This window comes from Mirounga leonina, unplaced genomic scaffold (genome assembly GCF_011800145.1).
Source record: "Mirounga leonina isolate KUSES-001 unplaced genomic scaffold, KU_Mleo_1.0 Mir_174, whole genome shotgun sequence".
NCBI classification, from domain to species: Eukaryota; Metazoa; Chordata; class Mammalia; order Carnivora; family Phocidae; genus Mirounga; species Mirounga leonina.
In genome coordinates, this window is record NW_023270451.1 from 67,238,844 (window position 1) to 67,256,351 (window position 17,508).

The 17,508-nt window shown below is 56.6% G+C and overlaps 1 protein-coding gene across 1 annotated transcript in view; it reads left to right on the top strand.

The window, feature by feature from the left end:
• SND1 (staphylococcal nuclease and tudor domain containing 1) overlaps positions 1-17,242 on the top strand; it is a 407,329-nt gene extending 390,087 nt beyond the window's left edge. Inside the window, exons 17-24 of the mRNA XM_035021050.1 lie at positions 1,130-1,318; positions 7,395-7,536; positions 10,957-11,080; positions 11,976-12,045; positions 13,051-13,164; positions 14,695-14,898; positions 16,480-16,524; positions 16,634-17,242. Coding sequence (XP_034876941.1) covers positions 1,130-1,318; positions 7,395-7,536; positions 10,957-11,080; positions 11,976-12,045; positions 13,051-13,164; positions 14,695-14,898; positions 16,480-16,524; positions 16,634-16,699 — 954 coding nt within the window. The 3' untranslated portion in view covers positions 16,700-17,242. The remainder of the gene's footprint in view (positions 1-1,129; positions 1,319-7,394; positions 7,537-10,956; positions 11,081-11,975; positions 12,046-13,050; positions 13,165-14,694; positions 14,899-16,479; positions 16,525-16,633) is intronic.
• Positions 17,243-17,508: the final 266 nt, after the last annotated feature.

The following is a 17,508-nucleotide window of genomic DNA, read 5'->3' on the forward strand; positions in this document are numbered from 1 at the left end:
TTCTTTTTCTCCCTGCTGCCTTCTCTCCACATGCCCAAGCCCCCTGTCTACTTAAGGGGTGTCCTGTCACCCACATGGCTCCCCGCTCACCTCCCTACCCTTGCCTCTCTAACCCTCTGCTCTAGGCTGCTGCCGCAGGCTCCAACCCAGCCTTCAGAGAATTCCCAGGTATTTAGACATTGATTTTATTGCTTAATCGAGCTTGAAGCTGTTTAAATTAATACAAGTTTTCATATTTGGCAGCAGAGATTTTTACAAGCCCCTTTAGCAGAGAAAGAGGTTCAAGGAAGAAATTTACCCTGGGCCATGAGGTGGGAGCTGATCAGCCACCATAAGGGCCATGGCACCAAGGCCACCCTCTTGGAGGAGCGGAGTCAGTGCTGTGTCTGGGGTCCCGGGTCTCGGGGAGGCCCTCCGTGGAGGAAGCTCAGAAGCTCGTGAGCCCCGCAGGGGTTCCTGACGGTTCTGAGGTTCAGCCACAGCACACGCCCCAAGGACTGGGCTTCCAGCAGTGATGGCACCCTGTCAGGGGCAGCCTTCTGCTGGGGTCACCCCCTCACCGCCCTCCTGTGCACTTCCTGCTCGCATCCTTCTGCCCACATGCCCCCTGCCCTCCTCTCTTCACCTGGCTTCCATCCAGCCACTTTCATTACCTTTGTTGAGCACTAATTCCTTCAGCTGTGCGCCCCTCGCTCCGGGGATTGCCTTGCTCCTGGGGCCTGCCTGTCTTCCTAGACGAGCTGGGGTGGGTGGGTGGGTGCTGAAGAAGAGTGGGATGTTCCCGGAGCTATGTCTGCTGCTTCTGTCACTCCTGACCCCCAGGCTGCACTCACACACGCACGCGGCTAACGCAGACTTCCTCGCTTAAGCTGAGGGAGCCGAGTTTACTCTAGTAGCTCTCTGCCGAAAGATCTGAGAAGAGGGGAGTTTTGAAGTTGCTTGGTCAGTGACGTTTCCGTAAGGATGGTTCTGGGGTGTGGGAAGCTAGAAAGCGTAGATCCCACTTACAGAACTGAAGTGAAGGGTTTTAAGAGGGTCAGCAGTGCTGGAGCCCCAGCAAGCTCCTGCTCTTCGTGCCTAATGAGCCCCTGTCAGGTGGCAGGCTGACACCCCCTTTTCTGTTCCCCAGGTAGAGGTGGAGGTGGAGAGCATGGACAAGGCCGGCAACTTCATCGGCTGGCTGCACATCGACAGCGCCAACCTGTCCGTCTTGCTGGTGGAGCACGCGCTCTCCAAGGTCCACTTCACTGCTGAGCGCAGCTCCTACTACAAATCCCTGCTGTCCGCTGAGGAGGCCGCCAAGCAGAAGAAAGAGAAGGTACCTGTGTGGAATTGGGCCTGGCTGGGGAGGAGGTGGGTGCCACCGCAGACCTCGGACTTCTTCTCGCCTTCCTGCCCCTCCCCCAAAACACCACACAGTGGACAGAACGGTTTCGTCATCCCCCACCTGAGGTGCCCTGGTTGGTGTTGGTCTCAGACCCCACATCAGGAACCACACATGACCAAGGGAGAGGCTGCGAGCTTAGGCATCCTCAACCATACGCCTGCTCTGGTGGACCTGGTAGAGCAGAAGGGTGTCTGGAAGGTGACCTTGGAGCAATGAGAGCAGTGACGGGAAGTAGGGGGGGCTCTGGTGAGCAAGAGACTGGGGAGTTGTCCCTTCACCAGCCCCAGCCCTTCTTCGGTGCCCTCAGAGCACCCGGGAGACCTGCAGCCCACTTCTGAATTTCCTTCACATGGCCCTGCAGGGAGACCCATTTTGGAAGCTGCCCCAGGAGATGCATAAAGCTGTTAGGACAACAGATTTATAGCCCATCAGTCTCTGCAGGCACTGCATTGAAAAGACAAGGGGGATGGGTTGGAAAGCAGCTCTTGGAAACAAATGGACAATTAAGGAACCCAGTGGTTTGGTGGTGGGAGCTGGGCTTGGCACCCCCTGCCTCAGCCTGTCACCACTGACTTACAGCCCGGTCCTGATAATGGGGATAAATCAGCCGGCCACCAATTTGTCAGGGCTTCTCTGAGCTTGAGGAGGATTTCATGGGACAGCCGTGCTGAGCCATAAATTTGTTCCAGGAATAAACGTTTCCTTCCCCATGGGGCAGCCATCTGGCTTGCAACTCGCCTCCCAGAGCCAAGGCCCAGACACCTGCCAAAAGGAGTAGGGGGCTTCAGGGCCCCAAGGCTCCTCATTCTCTTCCAACCCAGAGCAGCCACCTCCTCACTCAGCCTCTTCCCGGCTGTCTTCCCTCAGGGACCAGGCCCAGGGACACCTGCCTGCCTCTCTCTACCTTTACTTCCCATCCCCTGGGGATGAGGGCAGGTGACCAACCCTAATGGGGGTGGAAGAACTCTAGGGAGAGGTCACCCAAAAAGCTTGGGACAGGGTGAAAGGGAATGTTCATGCCTTGGAGGACTAGGCCACCATGAGGCCTCTAAGGAGGCTTCCACCCTTATTCCAATTCTGCTCACATTAAGTCCCGTCTTCCTAGAGTGACAGGGAGGGGGCAACCTTAGCTCCTACCACAAAGGAGCTTCCTCTTGGGTTTCCTCTTGGTGACAGCTGAACTTAAGGCTGCCACCCCCATGTCCTCTGCTTGCTGCAGAGGAAGGAGCAGACGTGGTGCTGGGGCCTTGTGTGCAAAGGGCTGAACCTTCACCGAAGAATTAGCTGGGGGTCAGTGTGGAAAACACTGGCCCCTGAGGCTCAGATTCTGAAAGGGTCTTTGCCCCCAGGGTCTGCTCTCTGGGATTCGAGACCCTAGAGGGACCCAGGAGAAGACAGGGAGGGGAATGTGGCCTGAGGTGGAAGGATGGGTGCCTTGCTGGGTGTTACACTGGGCATCCCTGTTTACTACACAGTGCATTTGTCTAAAAGAGCTCAAGTCATCATTTCACTGGTTCCACATGATGATGGTGAGGAGTAATCATCAGTAATTAATTACTTAACACAGGCTGCGTGTTTCTATTCCAGTACAATTAAAATGCAGTGCGCTACTCTCAGCACGAGGCCCTGCCCGCCTCCTGGGTCCCTCTCCTGCACATCCCATCCTCTTCAAGGGTCCTGGCAGAACCTAGCATGGCTTGCCGCTCCTGGTGGGGCTGGTTCCCAGGAGCAGCATGTGCGGAGCATTGCAGCACCCCTCAGAGTTGGTTGGACTCCCGAGAATTTGGTAGCCAGCTGGAGGACAACAAACCGCATATCTGAGGTGTCCCCAGGATTTCCAACCTTGCCTCGCTTGTGACCCCAGGAGGGCTGCCTTCGCTGTCCAGAGACAGGCACGTGTGGGGTTAAGAGGTCACGGTGGTACGTGTGAGCTAACCTAGGAAAGGTAATACTGAGGGATTCTGTGAGACTAGGAGCATGCCGAAGTCTTTGGGGAATGTGATTCTGTGTGTGTGCATTTGTGAGCAGGTCCCTCTGAGGGTAGCTGGCAATGCTGGCTTCCCAGCTTTGAGAACTGAGCTGCCTCCCTGCTAGGCCTCATTCTGCCCTGCAGACTCCTCTCCTCCCGAAGATGCTGATTGGGCCCTCCCCTTCCTCTACAGGAGGCTAATGCCGGGTTATCCCCGCCTCCTCCAGGAATATTGGGTGGCTCTGAGGACCAAAGATGGGAGCCACAGGTGGCAGGCACCAGGACTGCCCTCCCTCCCCCAGCCTCCCTTCTGCCCCAGCAGGGCCCTGGGCCGGGCTGCATTGGCCATTGATCGCCTTTTATTGAGCTTGCCTTCCCCACTGCGAGCTCGAAGGCCTCTACCACCCTGGCCCCATGCCAGCCCCACCCTTGGAGCCTCCTGAGCAGCGATATTAAATAGGATTTAGAAAGGAAAGCCTGCAGCCATCGGAGCCTCGGTCCACATCCCCCATCTCCTGCCAGGAGGAGGATCTGGGGCTCCCTGGGGAGAAAGTGCAGGGAAGAGGGAGGGCCAGGGATGGGTGAGGACAGGAGGAGAGACAGCCTATGATGTCTGGCCTCGCAATGTAGAGAGGACCCGGGCAGGACAGGAACTGGCATGACAGAGCGGCAATGGAGCAGATAAGGGAGCTGCTTTCCTTGCTCATTCCCCACTTGGCTCTGTAGCCAGGGTCACGGAGGGGTCACAGAGGAGCCCTGCCCCAGGACACAGTGCCATCCTGGCCCCCAGACTGAACACACCCTGCCCCGAATCAGAGGAGCTGTCTGGGAAAGGCCTTTCCACACTAACGCAGCCTGGAGGTGGCCCCAGAGCAAAGCCGAGCCCTCCTGGGTGGCTCTTCCCCGCATCCCTGGGCCCTGCCGCTGAGGCCCAGCTCAGGCTTGGCTCCTCCGAAGGCCAAGAGCCTTCCCAGCTCCAGAGTCCCATCCTCTGCTCAGCATCTTGGCCATGCAGGTCTTTCCCCAGTTCCTCCATCTGCCCAGAGCCTGCGGGGAGAGCCCTAAGGCACTGAATCTGTGTGCACACAGTGACTGTTCTCCCTGGAAGGGGTCTTTGGGTTTTCCTTGTCATCACCCCATGGGTCCAGGCCGAGGAGCACCCCCTGGGAATTCGCAAAGACAAGCTCCTTGTCAGGGATCTGAGCTGAGAGAGGGCTGGGGACGGCTGTGGGGAAGTGGCACCTTTCTGGCATGTGCCTGCCAGTGTGTCTGTTCCCTCTCTGCCCCAGTTCTGCAGAAGGGCAATAGAAGCCAATATGGGCAAGATGTGCCCTTGTTCTAAGGGTGGGCCAGGCTCTCAGCTGACCTTCTCATTCCCAGCAAGAAGCCATGTAGTCAGGCTGCATTTACCAGCTTGCCAGGGCCGCTGGTAGCCAAGTCCCCAGGAATATTGGGTGGCTCTGAGGACCAAAGATGGGAGCCACAGGTGGCAGGCACCAGGACTGCCCTCCCTCCCCTGCTGTACCCCTTCTACCACCCAGTGAGCTGTGGGACCTTGTCACAGGACTGGCCCCACTACTCCCCTCCTGGTGGGAGCTAGAGGCCTGCGGGCCATCCCCGAGGCTTTTGTTTGCAGCATCCTTGACCTGAGCTTGCTGGCCACCTGAGCCAGCCAGAAGAGGAGCTCCACCCTTCTCCCCCAGGAGGAAACCTGATGCTGTCGCCCAAGGCGCTTTCGCTTGAGGAGTCATTAGCAGTTTCTGCTCTCACCCTGTCAGTCTGTTCCCAGTTCATCAACACTGCTGAGGAGCCTCCTTCCCCACAGTGCAGGGAGGCAGGGCGGGATTAGGATGGAGCCCAGAACTGCTCCCAGCCTCAGGCCCCCTCTGGAGCAGCGCGGGGCCTTGTTTCTCTGATGTGCTGCCTGGGTGCCGGGAAGGTAGGGAGCAAGAAGAGCGAGGTGGGCGGGTGAAGGGCCCACTGACCAGGGGTGGGGTGGGGGGATATGCAGACAGATTGGAGGGGAGGTGCTGCTGGAGCAGGGAGCAGAGGACAGACTGGGGGCGGGGCGGGGGGAGCACTTGGCTTCAGCTCATTTAAGGCAGTGCCGACAGTCTTGTGTCTCAACAGCAGTGAGAGTCCCATCTACACGGATCCCAGGGTGGCTAGGAGCGACTGACTGAGTAGTCACTGCCCTGGGGAGCTTCCAACTAGCGGGGCCCAGGGAGAAAGCCTACCTCAACAGGAGGTAGGCCTTAGAACCAGAAGTCACTGTGGCCGTCCCCCAAAGTGCCCTCAGCAGTCTATGCCATGGCCTCTGGTGGAAGAGGCCCTTTCACAAGGAAGTCTGAAAGCTAGAGACCCCCTTCGGCAGGAGTCTCTGAGCTGACTGCTTCCTTTCCTGTGGCCACCAGGCCTGGGCATGTGGAAAGCAGAGGTGTCTGGATGCTAGTGAGGAGAGAAGTAGCTGTGGTGGGACCTGTGTGCGGAGTAGGTGAGAGAGATCAGGAGCTGTTTGGGTTAGAGTCCAGCCCCAAAAGGCAGAAGGTGAGGCTGGCAGAGGTTTGCACCCAGGCGATGTCTCTCCCATCCCCCTCAGCCACTCTCTGGCGGCCTCGCCCAGGCTCAGCCCCTGTTGCTCATCCCAGTTCCCAGGGCCCTGGCCTCCCCTTCTAGTGGAAGAATACACTACATTAAAGGCAGGAGCATGGCTTCTGCAGGTGTGACTCAAGGAGGTGCGGTAATTCTGACATTCCTGCCCTTCGGCTGCTTCCATGTGCTGTCCAGGGATCTGTGGGTCAGCTGAGTGATCATGGGGTCAGACTAGTTCGTATTGCAAGGGAAGAAAAGGAGATGCAGGAGGCATATGGCTTGACCGAAGTCAAACATCAAATTAAAGGACAGGAGCCCACATCTCCCACCCACAACTTTTCCCACTGCTCAGTGCTGCCCTCTGTCTCTAGAGGCCCAGTCAATGTCAAAATGCCCTCTGGAAGATCTCTAGCACCCAGAGACCTGGGTTCAGATCCTGGTTCCACTGCTTCTAGCAAGCCTGGGTGCCTCAGGTTCCTCGTCTGTAAAACAGGGTAATGTTAATACCTAGTCAAAGGGTTGTCGTGAGGATTCAGTGAGTTACTACTTAGAGAATGTTTAGAACAGCACCTGGCACCTAGGAAGCATGTAAGTTTTGGCTAGTACTTTTATCACCCCCCTGTTCTTATGTGTCTGTGGGACTCCGTGTGTGGTCCCGTCCCTCACCCCCTTCTCGGGGCTCAGCTGGACAGGCTGCTCTGACAGGCTTCACTACTGGGATAATCTCCTGGCCGCAGTATTGGACTTGACATGCTGTCACATCGAATCAGCTTCTGAGCTGCTGTGGGCCTGACAGTGCAGGGCCAGGGGAGGAAGGAAAAGGCGAGGGTGGGCTTCTGAGCTAGGGTCAGAGCAACCTGATTGAGGTGAAGACAGAGAAGTTGCTGAGACAAGGCATTCTTGAACAGTGACGAGCCCGCCCCTCCATGGCCCAGGGCTGTCACTTTTGGAGAGCCTCAGGAGCACCATGGCCCTGGACAGTGCGAGGGCCTGGAGAGTTCAGAGTGACCCCTGCAGAGTGGTGTCGGGGGAGGGAGGTGGGGACCCAGAACCGCAGCAACACCAAGGTTCTCACACTCTGGGGTGCATGAGGAGTGCCTGGGAGCCTGCTGTGGCTTGTTTTACTTCGTCTGAGTGCAGTTATAACAGATCCTAACTTGGTGGACCTGTACTGGGACCCAGGTTCCAGCATTTTTAATAAGCTCCGCCATTGCTTCTGATCCCTGCCCAAATTTGAGAACTGATTGATCAGAAGAACTTCATAGCAGTCTCCTTACCCACTCAGAAGTAGGAGAGTTCTAGGGGCTCAGCTTAGTGTGATGTGAGTGTCCTTTGGTGACCCCCACACTCACCCCAGGGGTGACCCCACTTGCCCAAAGCCCTCATCCCGTGTTCTGGCTGGCTTCACTTCCTAATCCCCGCCCCCTTTGCTGACCACACGTGCAGGTCTGGGCCCACTATGAGGAGCAGCCCGTGGAAGAGGTGGTGCCCGTGCTGGAGGAGAAGGAGCGCTCGGCCAGCTACAAGCCGGTGTTCGTGACCGAGATCACTGATGACCTGCACTTCTATGTGCAGGATGTGGAGACCGGTGAGTACGCTGGCCCACCCTGCCTCCAGAAGCCCCTCGGTTCAGTGGGAGGGCGGGGCACAGCCCCCAGTTCCCAGGGGCCTCTCCCCGATAGCCTATGGCTGCTACCCCAGCCCTGGCCCTCAGTCATTTCATGAACTGCAGATGGGCCCTGGAGTAGGCGAGGCTTAGCTGGGCCTCTGAGGGCTAATGAAGTAACCCGTCTTGTCTGGGTGGTACTCTGAGATTCTTGGAGAATTGTTTTGCTCTCAGACAGCCCAGGCTGGGTTAGGCATGGGGATTTGTAGCCCTCAGAGTCTATCAGGAAGCAAGGAACAGATTGTCTCTATGTGGTCAGGAAGTACAAACCAGCATTACTTAACCCTCCTCCCCCTCAGCTTCCTTGGGAAGGCAGCAGGAGAGGAGCCTGGGCTTTTTTCTCTGGGGTTTCTCTTCTCACGAGGTTACCATAGCCCTGAGTGGTAGCCGGTTGCCATGGAAACAGGCGGCACTCTAGGGGAAGTCATCCTCGGGCAGTCTTTCTGAAGGACCCTCTGTCTCCATCCTCCTCCTTCCTCCTGCCCTCAAGGGCGGTGCACTGTGGCCTGGGTCACCTCAGCAGAAGCCTCAGGCTTCTGGAGGACAGAGGGTGGTAGAGGCCACTCTGGTGGGGGTGGCCCTGTGGCTCAACTTCCCACCTCCACTCCCTTTGCTCTCTCTACCCTTCCCTCCCTCCTCTCCTTGACACCCTGTGCAGGGAACCATTTTAGTTGAGGGCAGAGGAAAAAGCTCTTCAAGCCGCCTCTGGGTCCAAGGAGCCAGATCCTTGCAAGGCAGAGAGGCCTGAAGATGTCACTGGCACTCGAGGCAGCCCCATGGGTGGCAGGCTGTGACTAGTCCAGCCCCTGATGCCCCCCCCATCAAGGCCTCTCCAGATCATCAGCCTCATCTCAACCACTTCCCTCTAATGATGTTTTCCAGGCAGCTGGTCTGTGGCCATGTCCGTTCACCAAGAAAAACCAACCTTCCCGAGCTCTGGGCTGGCTCTACTTGGGAAGGGAAAGAGCCAGGGAGGGGTAGAGATGGGCTGATGAGCCTTCAAGATTAAGTTCCCTTGAGGTCAGCTGCAATCCTGCTAAAAAGTGGCCCAGCACCGCCAGGTCTGGGTGGTGTGATGAAGAACGGAGTCTTTCAGTGGTGGTCCAGGCAGGAAGGAGAGCTGTTTCTGAGCACAGGAGTCAGAAAGAAGGGGCCTCAGGAAGCTCAGGGAAAAGGAAACTCAAAGAATACCCTGCCCAAGGTACGGCAGCGCTCTGGCAGGCTCTACCTGGCCTCTGGATCCTGCGGGGTAGGACCCACCTTGGATAAGAATAGGTCCCTAAAGTCTCCAGGGGACAGAGCTTGAGGGTTCGAGGCCTTCAGCAAGTAATCTCAGAGGCTTTCTGTGCATGCCCTGTGCCCCGCCTGGCTATCTCTGGCGGCCATAGGGAGCCAGGACACTGCAGTGAGTGGTGGCCAAGGCAGGAAATCAGGAAAAAAGGAACCAAAGGGGAAACCATGTGTTCTTGGAACATTGGAGAAGGGAATAAGGCCCTTGTTGGCACACTACCTGGAGGGCTGCAGTGGGATCCAGAGAAAACCTGACCTCGGTTGGTTCCATAAAATCCATGAAAATAAACTTAAGCATCTGTAGCCTCCCTCTTCTGAAACCTTTCATCCTCTCTTGGGGGACATCCTCTTGCTCTGTGTCTCTTCTCTTAATTAAAGCCTGCCTTCAGGAAGGATCTAATGAAATGATGAAAGCATTGCCATTAGCTGTAAATGACCAGCCAGGCTCTGTGCAAGGACCTGTTTGCAGGAGGCAAAGTCTGCTTCTGTTGCCTTGGAACAAAAAAAATAAAAAATAAAAATAGACCAAGTATAGAAAGAATTTGTGTAGAGGGTTTACTGCTAGGTGGGGGAAGGGCAGCTGCTTCCTAAAAGTCCCTGTTCTGAGACCAGTGCTCATGAATGCTGGGACAGTGGCCCATGCAGAGGCCCAGGAGTGGACACATCTTTGTGCACATATGTAGAGTGCATCTTCAATATAGTTGAATTCTTTTTTTTTTTTTTTTTAAGATTTTATTTACTTGACAGAGAGCAAGAGCATAGGCGGGGTGGGGTGCAGGAGTCTGCTTCTCCCTTCTGAGCAGGGAGCCCAATGTGGGGCTCAGTCCCAGGACCCCAGGATCATGACCCGAGCCGAAGGCAGATGCTTAACCGATTGAGCCACCCAGGTGCCCCGAATACAGTTGAATTCTTAAATACCCTGCATGCACCAGGGATTTTCTAGGCCTTGCAAGAGCAAACAGAACCAAGTGAGCAATGGTCTGTGCCCTGAAGGAGCTCACAGCATAGTGGCAGAAACATAAGCCAGACAAGGAACATACAGGTGTACCAATAGCCAACATGTGTTAGGCACCTGTTACAGGATGGCTTTGGGCCCCGGAGGTGGAAAGAAGAACCCCATACCCACATCCCACGAACCCAGCTACCCTCACCTCCGAGAGCAAAGGGGGCACAACAGGCCTAATGGAGAGCTAGAATCAGGGCCAGGTTGGATGGAAAAGTGAAGTTACTGGGGACTGATGCTTAGTAGAGTGGGGGCGGGTTATACAACAGAAAGGAGCAAGGAAGGGAACCGGAGAGGACCCTGGGTGTTGCCAAACCTGGTATTACCAGCTGACAAGCAGCAGGGACTCGGGATTCAGGAAGGACAGGCTGAGAAGGAGACTCTCTCCCTGCCCAACCAAAGAGGGCACTGAGTTGGGGCTGGAGGTTGGAACCCCAACCTGGCAGTACCAAAGTTTGCTTTTGCACATACTTCACATGGTAAGCAAGGTCAGAGTAGTCAAGTTTGAATACACTGAGATTGGGCCCTGCTCCCTGAGTTGCTCCACACCTTCCATGGCTCAGAGTCTGAGGCCCTTTCCTTGCCCAGGGTTTTATGGGGCCCGCCGTTCATCTCCGTGTTTGCCCCTGGGAGACACTGGCAAAGAGTGGCTGCTGTCAGTCATCACTTCTGTGGCCCAGGCCAGGCCGGTCCTTGTAGGAACAGGTGTAAGCTGGCCCGCTTCACCCTGGACGAGGCTGGTTGGCCCTGCTCCACATCCCCGCGCTTCATCCACCTCCTTAAGTGGAGCCCAGGAACATTCCCAGCAGCTTCCACAGCCCTGGCCAGTGGACTGGAGAGCTGAGGTTGGAAGGAAGACTCTGTGCCTCTGAGGCCTGAAGTGTCAGCAGGTCCCCGTCCCACTTTTGAAGACAGTGTGAGCCTCTTGAGCTGAGACCACAGGGGACTTCCCTGCGGAACGGGGCAGGCCAGTGCCGGAGGCGCCCTACACAATACCACATCTTGCCTGCTCCCCAACCCAGGGCTCACTCCCTCTTCCCCCGCTGCAGGCACCCAGCTGGAGAAGCTGATGGAGAACATGCGAAATGACATCGCCAGCCACCCTCCTGTCGAAGGTTCCTATGCGCCCCGCCGTGGAGAATTCTGCATTGCCAAGTTTGTCGATGGAGAATGGTAAGCCACTTGGACCCGAGCGGAGCAAAGAGTCTTAAGCAGGAGCGGTAGCCAGTCTGTCCTCAGGACCACAGGCCTGCCGAGCTACCTAGTAGACTTCAGGCATTTGCCTTAGCAACCTGGTTTCCACTGGGCGGTGGTGGTTGACCTTGGCCGGCTCTCCAGTGTGGCCCTCTTCATTGCCCAAGCTCATCTGGGGCCTGTGATTTGCCGGCAGCCCAGTCAGCCTTGAGTGTATAAGCGGTGTCTCTCCTCATTCTGGGAAGCTCTACTGGGGGAACCGTGCCTGGCTGAGACTCTCCCAACACAGCCCTCACCTCACACAGGAAAAATGGTGTCACATAGGGCAGGGAGGGCAGAGGCTGGTTCTCAGTGAGCCCAGGCCAGCCGCCCGACCCTCCACCCTAGCTGTCTAGGACATGAGCAGGAGCACTCACAGGCTGCAAGAAGGTCACTATGTCTGATCTACCAGGAGTAGGGCCCATGGCCTTCCCTGGGTGACAGAGTGACTTGGATGTGTTCCCTACCGCGGCCTCCCAGACAGATCTGCCGGCTAATTACAGCTGCTGTCTAGTGTGCTCGCTTTAAACAGCAGACATCAATCTGGTCATTAGTCTTGTTGCTTTATGCCCCAAGGACACATTAATCTGCTCCACACGCTCCCTTCTCCCTCCCTCTGCTCCCAGCTGTGCTCTGATTCCATTAGATGAGGGCCACCGTGCCCCGAGCCTGGGCCTTCATGGAGTCTGAGAACTGCCCTCTGTGACACCCGTGGGTGTCCACCCTGACCCCTGGGCAGGGAAGTGTCGTGCCCCTGCCCTGCTGTCGCTAAGGCTCCAGGGAGGCCGGACTCGTCAGGGCTGTGCCTTGAGCTCTGCCTGCGCTGCCGTTGCAGGTACCGTGCCCGAGTGGAAAAAGTCGAGTCTCCTGCCAAAGTGCACGTCTTCTACATTGACTATGGCAATGTGAGTGTGGGGGACCTGGAGGTGGAGGAGTAGGCAAAGGAGGGGCCCGCAGCACAGCAGTCCCCTAGGTCAAGTCCCTGTGAGCTCTGAACCCCTGACTGACAGAATGGTGAGCATGTAGGCATCTTTCCTGTTGGTGGAACAGGCCACTGGACTCTGAAGTCTCCTTTCCAGGCCCCAAGGATGAGTGCCAAGCCACACCCGTGGCTTCTCATCTTCTGCCCAGCTTCTTTGAAGAGAGGGCCCGTGGAGGCCGCCAACACCCCACGGCTCCTGGTCTTGCTTGACCAGGTGCTTGTGTGCTGATCCCCAGCGCATCCCCAAACCAAGGCTTGCTGGGAAGTCACAAGGGGGCAGAGTGACTAGCACCCTTGAGAAAAGCCCCCTCGGACTGGGCCTGGGAGTCTGTTAACAATTCTGGGAGATTCCCTGTGGGCACAGCAGCAAGCGGGAGAGAAAGTTGTAGTTCAGAACCATGCTACTCCTGAGGTGTGACGATGCTTGTCCGCTCTCCCCAAGGACTAGTGTTAAGGGTCGCACAGAAGCCCAGAGTTGGGCCGTGCTCCCAACTTGCCACCAGGGGATACACAAAAGAGGTCCTGCCCACGTTGCGGGACTGTCGGAACCCTTGTCTCCGTGTGCTTTCCCTGCAGAGCTCCCCCTAGCCTCTGGGAAAGTATTCAAGGAACCCATGTCACAGAGGGAAGGCACTGGAGAAAAATGGAAATCGTGGTTAGAGACCAGTGACCAAGTTGATCATTTTAGTAGAGCCACCAGCTGTGCCAAGCCCGGGCCCAGGTTGAGAAGCTGTGAGCCACAGCTGCCCGCCTGCTGCAGGGGCCAACCTGGCACGTTCCCCCAAGGCGTCACTGACTGGGGCTAAGTGGGAGCAAGTCGTGGTGGGGGCCTGAGTTAGAATTCCAGAGGCCCGGCCATAGGAGTCATCCTGTGAGAGCAAGGGGGCGTCGAGTGTGTAATGCTCTTGGCCTGACATGTCCTCTGCAGAGGGAGATCCTGCCGTCCACCCGCTTGGGGACCCTGCCACCTGCCTTCAGCACTCGTGTGCTGCCTGCTCAAGCCACAGAGTATGCCTTTGCCTTCATCCAGGTGCCCCAAGACGTGAGTCTACGCATCTCCCCACGTCCCTCCCTCCCTTCCCTCCTTCCAAAGGGGGCTGTCCGATGACACCTAACAGGCTGCCAGGAGATGGAAACACTGACCGATGTCTGTTAGCGACAGGACCTAAGAGATGGGAGTAACCAGGGAAGTTGAGGGAAGGTACACAGAGGAGATGGCATTGGAGCGTCTGAGCTGATTCTTTAGATGGATGGGCCCAGTGGGCCAGGGCACTTGGGGCAGAGACTGGTCCACACAGTTGGGAGTACAGGAACTTGTGGGCAGTAATAGGAGAGGAGAATGGAAAGATTAAGTCATGGCCTGGGGGGTGGGGGCAGGGTTTTCAGCAAAGGTGTGACGTGGTCAAATCTGGTTCTGCAAGTTCCTTCAGGGGCCATTGTCGGAGACTGGGCGGAGTCGTGGGAGATCATGGCAGTTGGAAGTCCAGGCTAGAGACAGTGACAGCCAAGCCCGGGCCACACCCTAGGGGGCCAGGTCTCAGCGCCATCTGGGGGTGGGGGCAGGAAATGCGGAACAGAAGGTGACAGGATTTCTTACATGTGGCTATGATGCTGTTGGCCAAGATGCAAGAATGAGAAGGAGCAGATCAGGGGCTATGGGAGCTCCAGGCGCAGCTTGATGGTGTTCGGTTTGGAAAGCGAGAAGACTTAGAATCACAGACTGGTAGCTAAAACCATGGGTGCGTACAGGGCAAGTGTGCAGAAGACAGGATGCAGAAGAGAGCAAGCCTTGGCAACTGCTGGCCTTCCCCGATCCAAAGAAGAACCTGAGCCAGAATGTGCATCCAGAGAGGAGAACATGGGCTCAGGGTTGCAGAGCCACCCAATTTCCCGAAGCAGAGAGCCAGGTCTGCAGTGTCCAGCTCCCCAGGGAGGTCAGGCTTAAGGCTTGGCGGGTACCCTTGGCTTGGGCACCAGCAAGGCCCATGGTGCTCAGGGCAGCAGTCTAAACAGCGTGCATGGAGCTGCTGCTGGATGCAGGGTGCTAAGGAGCAAATGGTAGGGTAGAAATCTGCGCCCTAGAACGTTCTCTGCCTTCTCATGAAATTTGCCAAAGAGGGTGACAAAATAGGTCAAGGGGAAGTCTCTAAGGGTAGGGCTATGTAAGCATGGAGAGAGCCTGAGGGGACAGTACGTGCACAAAAGCTGGGACTGTAAGGGGTCACGGTGCTGGGACACAGTGCTGCAGGGGTGGGGGTGAGGGGGGCCAGGCAGCAAGTGGACGGTTAGTTTTGGATGGACAAAAGCCACTTTTTCTCAGAAACACAAGGCAGGTGGGCGACAAGGTTGGGATGTATGCAGATAGGCTTGGCGGGGAGGGACAGGACAGGGAGAGGGGGCACTTCCTGTCCAGAGGCTGTTTCCTTCCTCGTTAGGATGTGAGCAGGAAATGAGATGCTGGCACCTGCTGGACACTTGCTTGGAAGCCCATGAACAGGACCTGGGGCCCAGGTGGCTGTCTTTAAAGCTCGCACTTCCCTCTCCCGCTAACCTGCACATGTCTCTGCTCCAGGAGGATGCTCGGACAGACGCCGTGGACAGCGTGGTGCGGGATATCCAGAACACTCAGTGCCTGCTCAACGTGGAGCACCTGAGCGCTGGCTGTCCCCACGTCACCCTGCAGTTTGCCGACTCCAAGGGGGATGTGGGACTGGGCTTGGTGAAGGAGGGACTGGTCATGGTGGAAGTGCGCAAGGAGAAACAGTTCCAGAAAGTGGTACGTGATGTGGGGGCAGGCTGCTAGCGTCTCCCCCCCACCCCACCCCCCGCCACCGCAGAGGGGGCCGGGGCTGCACCAAGAGCCGGTGATGGAGCAGGGAACCCTCCGTCCTGCTGTTCCTGCTGGAAAAAGATAACGGATTTGGGTTTGTTGGGGTTTAAAAAAAAAAAAAAAGCTAATTACATCCCAAATTAGTTGGCTGCAGGCTTGGCTGAGAATGCAGCTATAAGCTAGAGTGGGGGGTGTCCCTTTGCGGTGCCCCCAGGTAGCAGGCTGGAGAGGGCCACAGCCTGTCGCTGCGTCTTCCCCCCCTTTATCACTTCCTTCTCTCTAACGTGCAATTCCCAAGTCTGGAGCCAGCCGCTGGCAGGCAGTGCCCCCCAGAGCCAGACTCGGCTGGGACAGGGCCTAAGGACTGCCCCTCCAGCCTGTCTGAAAAGCCCCCGGCATGTGGAGCTGGGCGGGGCCTGAGTCTCCCCATCGTGAGACGAGGAGGGTGTCACGGGCTTCACTGCTTCACGGGCCGGACCGTGAGGGGCCTGCAGCCGATACGTGGGGACCACCTGCACTGTCTTCCTTACTGAGCGTTGGGAGCTGGGACGGGCACCTCGCCCTCAGGACGGGCTGGTGGGAAGCCTGTGTCCGTGCAGCACCCCGCTCCTCCCCACGCTCCCTCTGAGAGGAGAGGTGAGAGCGGCAGTGCTGAAAGCTCCGTTCTCTCTCCATTGTGCCCGTCGCTTCGCCTTGTCCCAGACCCCTCTCTCTTGCAGTCTCTGGGTCTGTGGCACTGGTTGTGCAGGGTCGTGGTTCATTTGGAACAAGACCCCAGTGTGAATTGCTACTCTGTCTCCTCTGGACAGGAGAGGTGTGACACCCCTAGTCCTCTCACTAGAGACCCCCAGTGTCTTGAGATTGCGCTGGGAGCTATCGTAAGTTTCCCTGTAGATGCATGAGATCTCACTGTCTCTCCTTGAAGCTACCTGTAATGTCTCCGGTGTCTAGAATATTCCTTTGCCCAGTATCTGAGATAAACACCCTACAAGTGTTCATTCATTCTTTGATTCATTCTTTCAGCAAGCATTTATTGAGGGTCTACATATTTCCGTGAACAAGAGACAACATTTCTGCCCTATGGAGCTTACAGTCAAGCATGAGTTGACAAAAACATATGTACTAAATCAGTGAAATTGACTGATAGATAAATGCAACAGAAAAAGAGAAAATAGAAATCAGAGGAATCAAGAGTGTGGGGGAGGGGTGATTGGCATTTTAAATGGGGTCATTTGAGGCTTCATTGAGTTGGTGATGCTTTATCGAAGACCTGAAGGAGCAGGACAGGTGGCCAGGTGGACCTGAGGGGAAGAGCGTTTCAGGCAGATGGAACAACCAGCACAGAGAGTCAAGGAACAGCAAGGAGGCCAGTGAGACAACGCACTTGGGATTTCACTCTGCGGGAGCTGGTCATCCGCTGAGCAAGGGCGTGATGCAGACCAGACCCGGGCAGTCTCCGGGGTCATTCCGGCTGCTCAGTTGCAAATAACCCCTTTGTGACCCCCCATTCTTCCCTTGTCCCTCCAGATCACAGAGTACCTGAATGCCCAGGAGTCAGCCAAGAGTGCCAGGGTGAGTTTGTACCTCAAGGATTCCAGGGGACGCTTAAAAAGAGGGCTTATTAGTCCCGGGGTCCCAGCAGGTCCCACCTCCCTCACGGTCATTTTCTGCCTTCTCACAGCTGAACCTGTGGCGCTATGGAGACTTCCGGGCTGATGACGCTGATGAGTTTGGCTACAGCCGCTAAGGAGGGAAGCGGGTCTGGCCCCCAGCCCCGCTCACACCAGTACCTCCTCCTCTGCAGGGAGGGTGTTTTCAGCTCCAGACCCCAGATCAGGGGTGTAGATTGGGTCCAGCTTTGCTTCAGTGTATGGAAATGTCTTGTGGGGCGGCATCTGGACACAGGTGGGGTGGGGGAGCCCGAGGCTTTCAGGAGCAGGTCGCTGTCTTCTGAGATGACAGGTACTGCCGTCCACAGTCTCTTCCAGCTGATAGTGTGTTTTTATTTGGGGGTTTGGTTTTTCTTTAAAGATGTCCTCAAATCAGGAAGAAACATGAAAGACTTTGTCCTAACGTAGGGCATGATCCTGACACCCAAGGCCAGCTGCCAGTTGGCACCCCACTTCTATCCCAGATTGCCCTTCTTCCCAGCTCTCTGTCCAGCTGTTGATTATGTGATTCCTCTGATGCGTCCTTTCTCAGATGCCAGCGTGTCTACACCTGCCCCTGCCAGCCCTCCCCGTTTCTGTATTTAAAGCTTTCGAGGCCCAATAAAATAGTATCTGCTGTCTGCAGCCTAACTTATTGGTCATGGTGGAGTCCAGAGTGTGGGATCTCGACAGCCCCAGCAGGAGGAGACTTGGGCACTTGGATGACCCTCAACACAGTCATCTGCATACCTGGCCTCAGCCCTAGAAACCTAGCCAGTCAGGAAAGCAGGGCAGTTCTTCAGAGTCGCAGGCAACTCCTGGGCCCTGGGAGGCATGATGGCACCGTGGCCGTCAGGCAGAAGGCTGGAGATCTTCTGACTCATCAGTCCAGACCCCCCACTGCTCA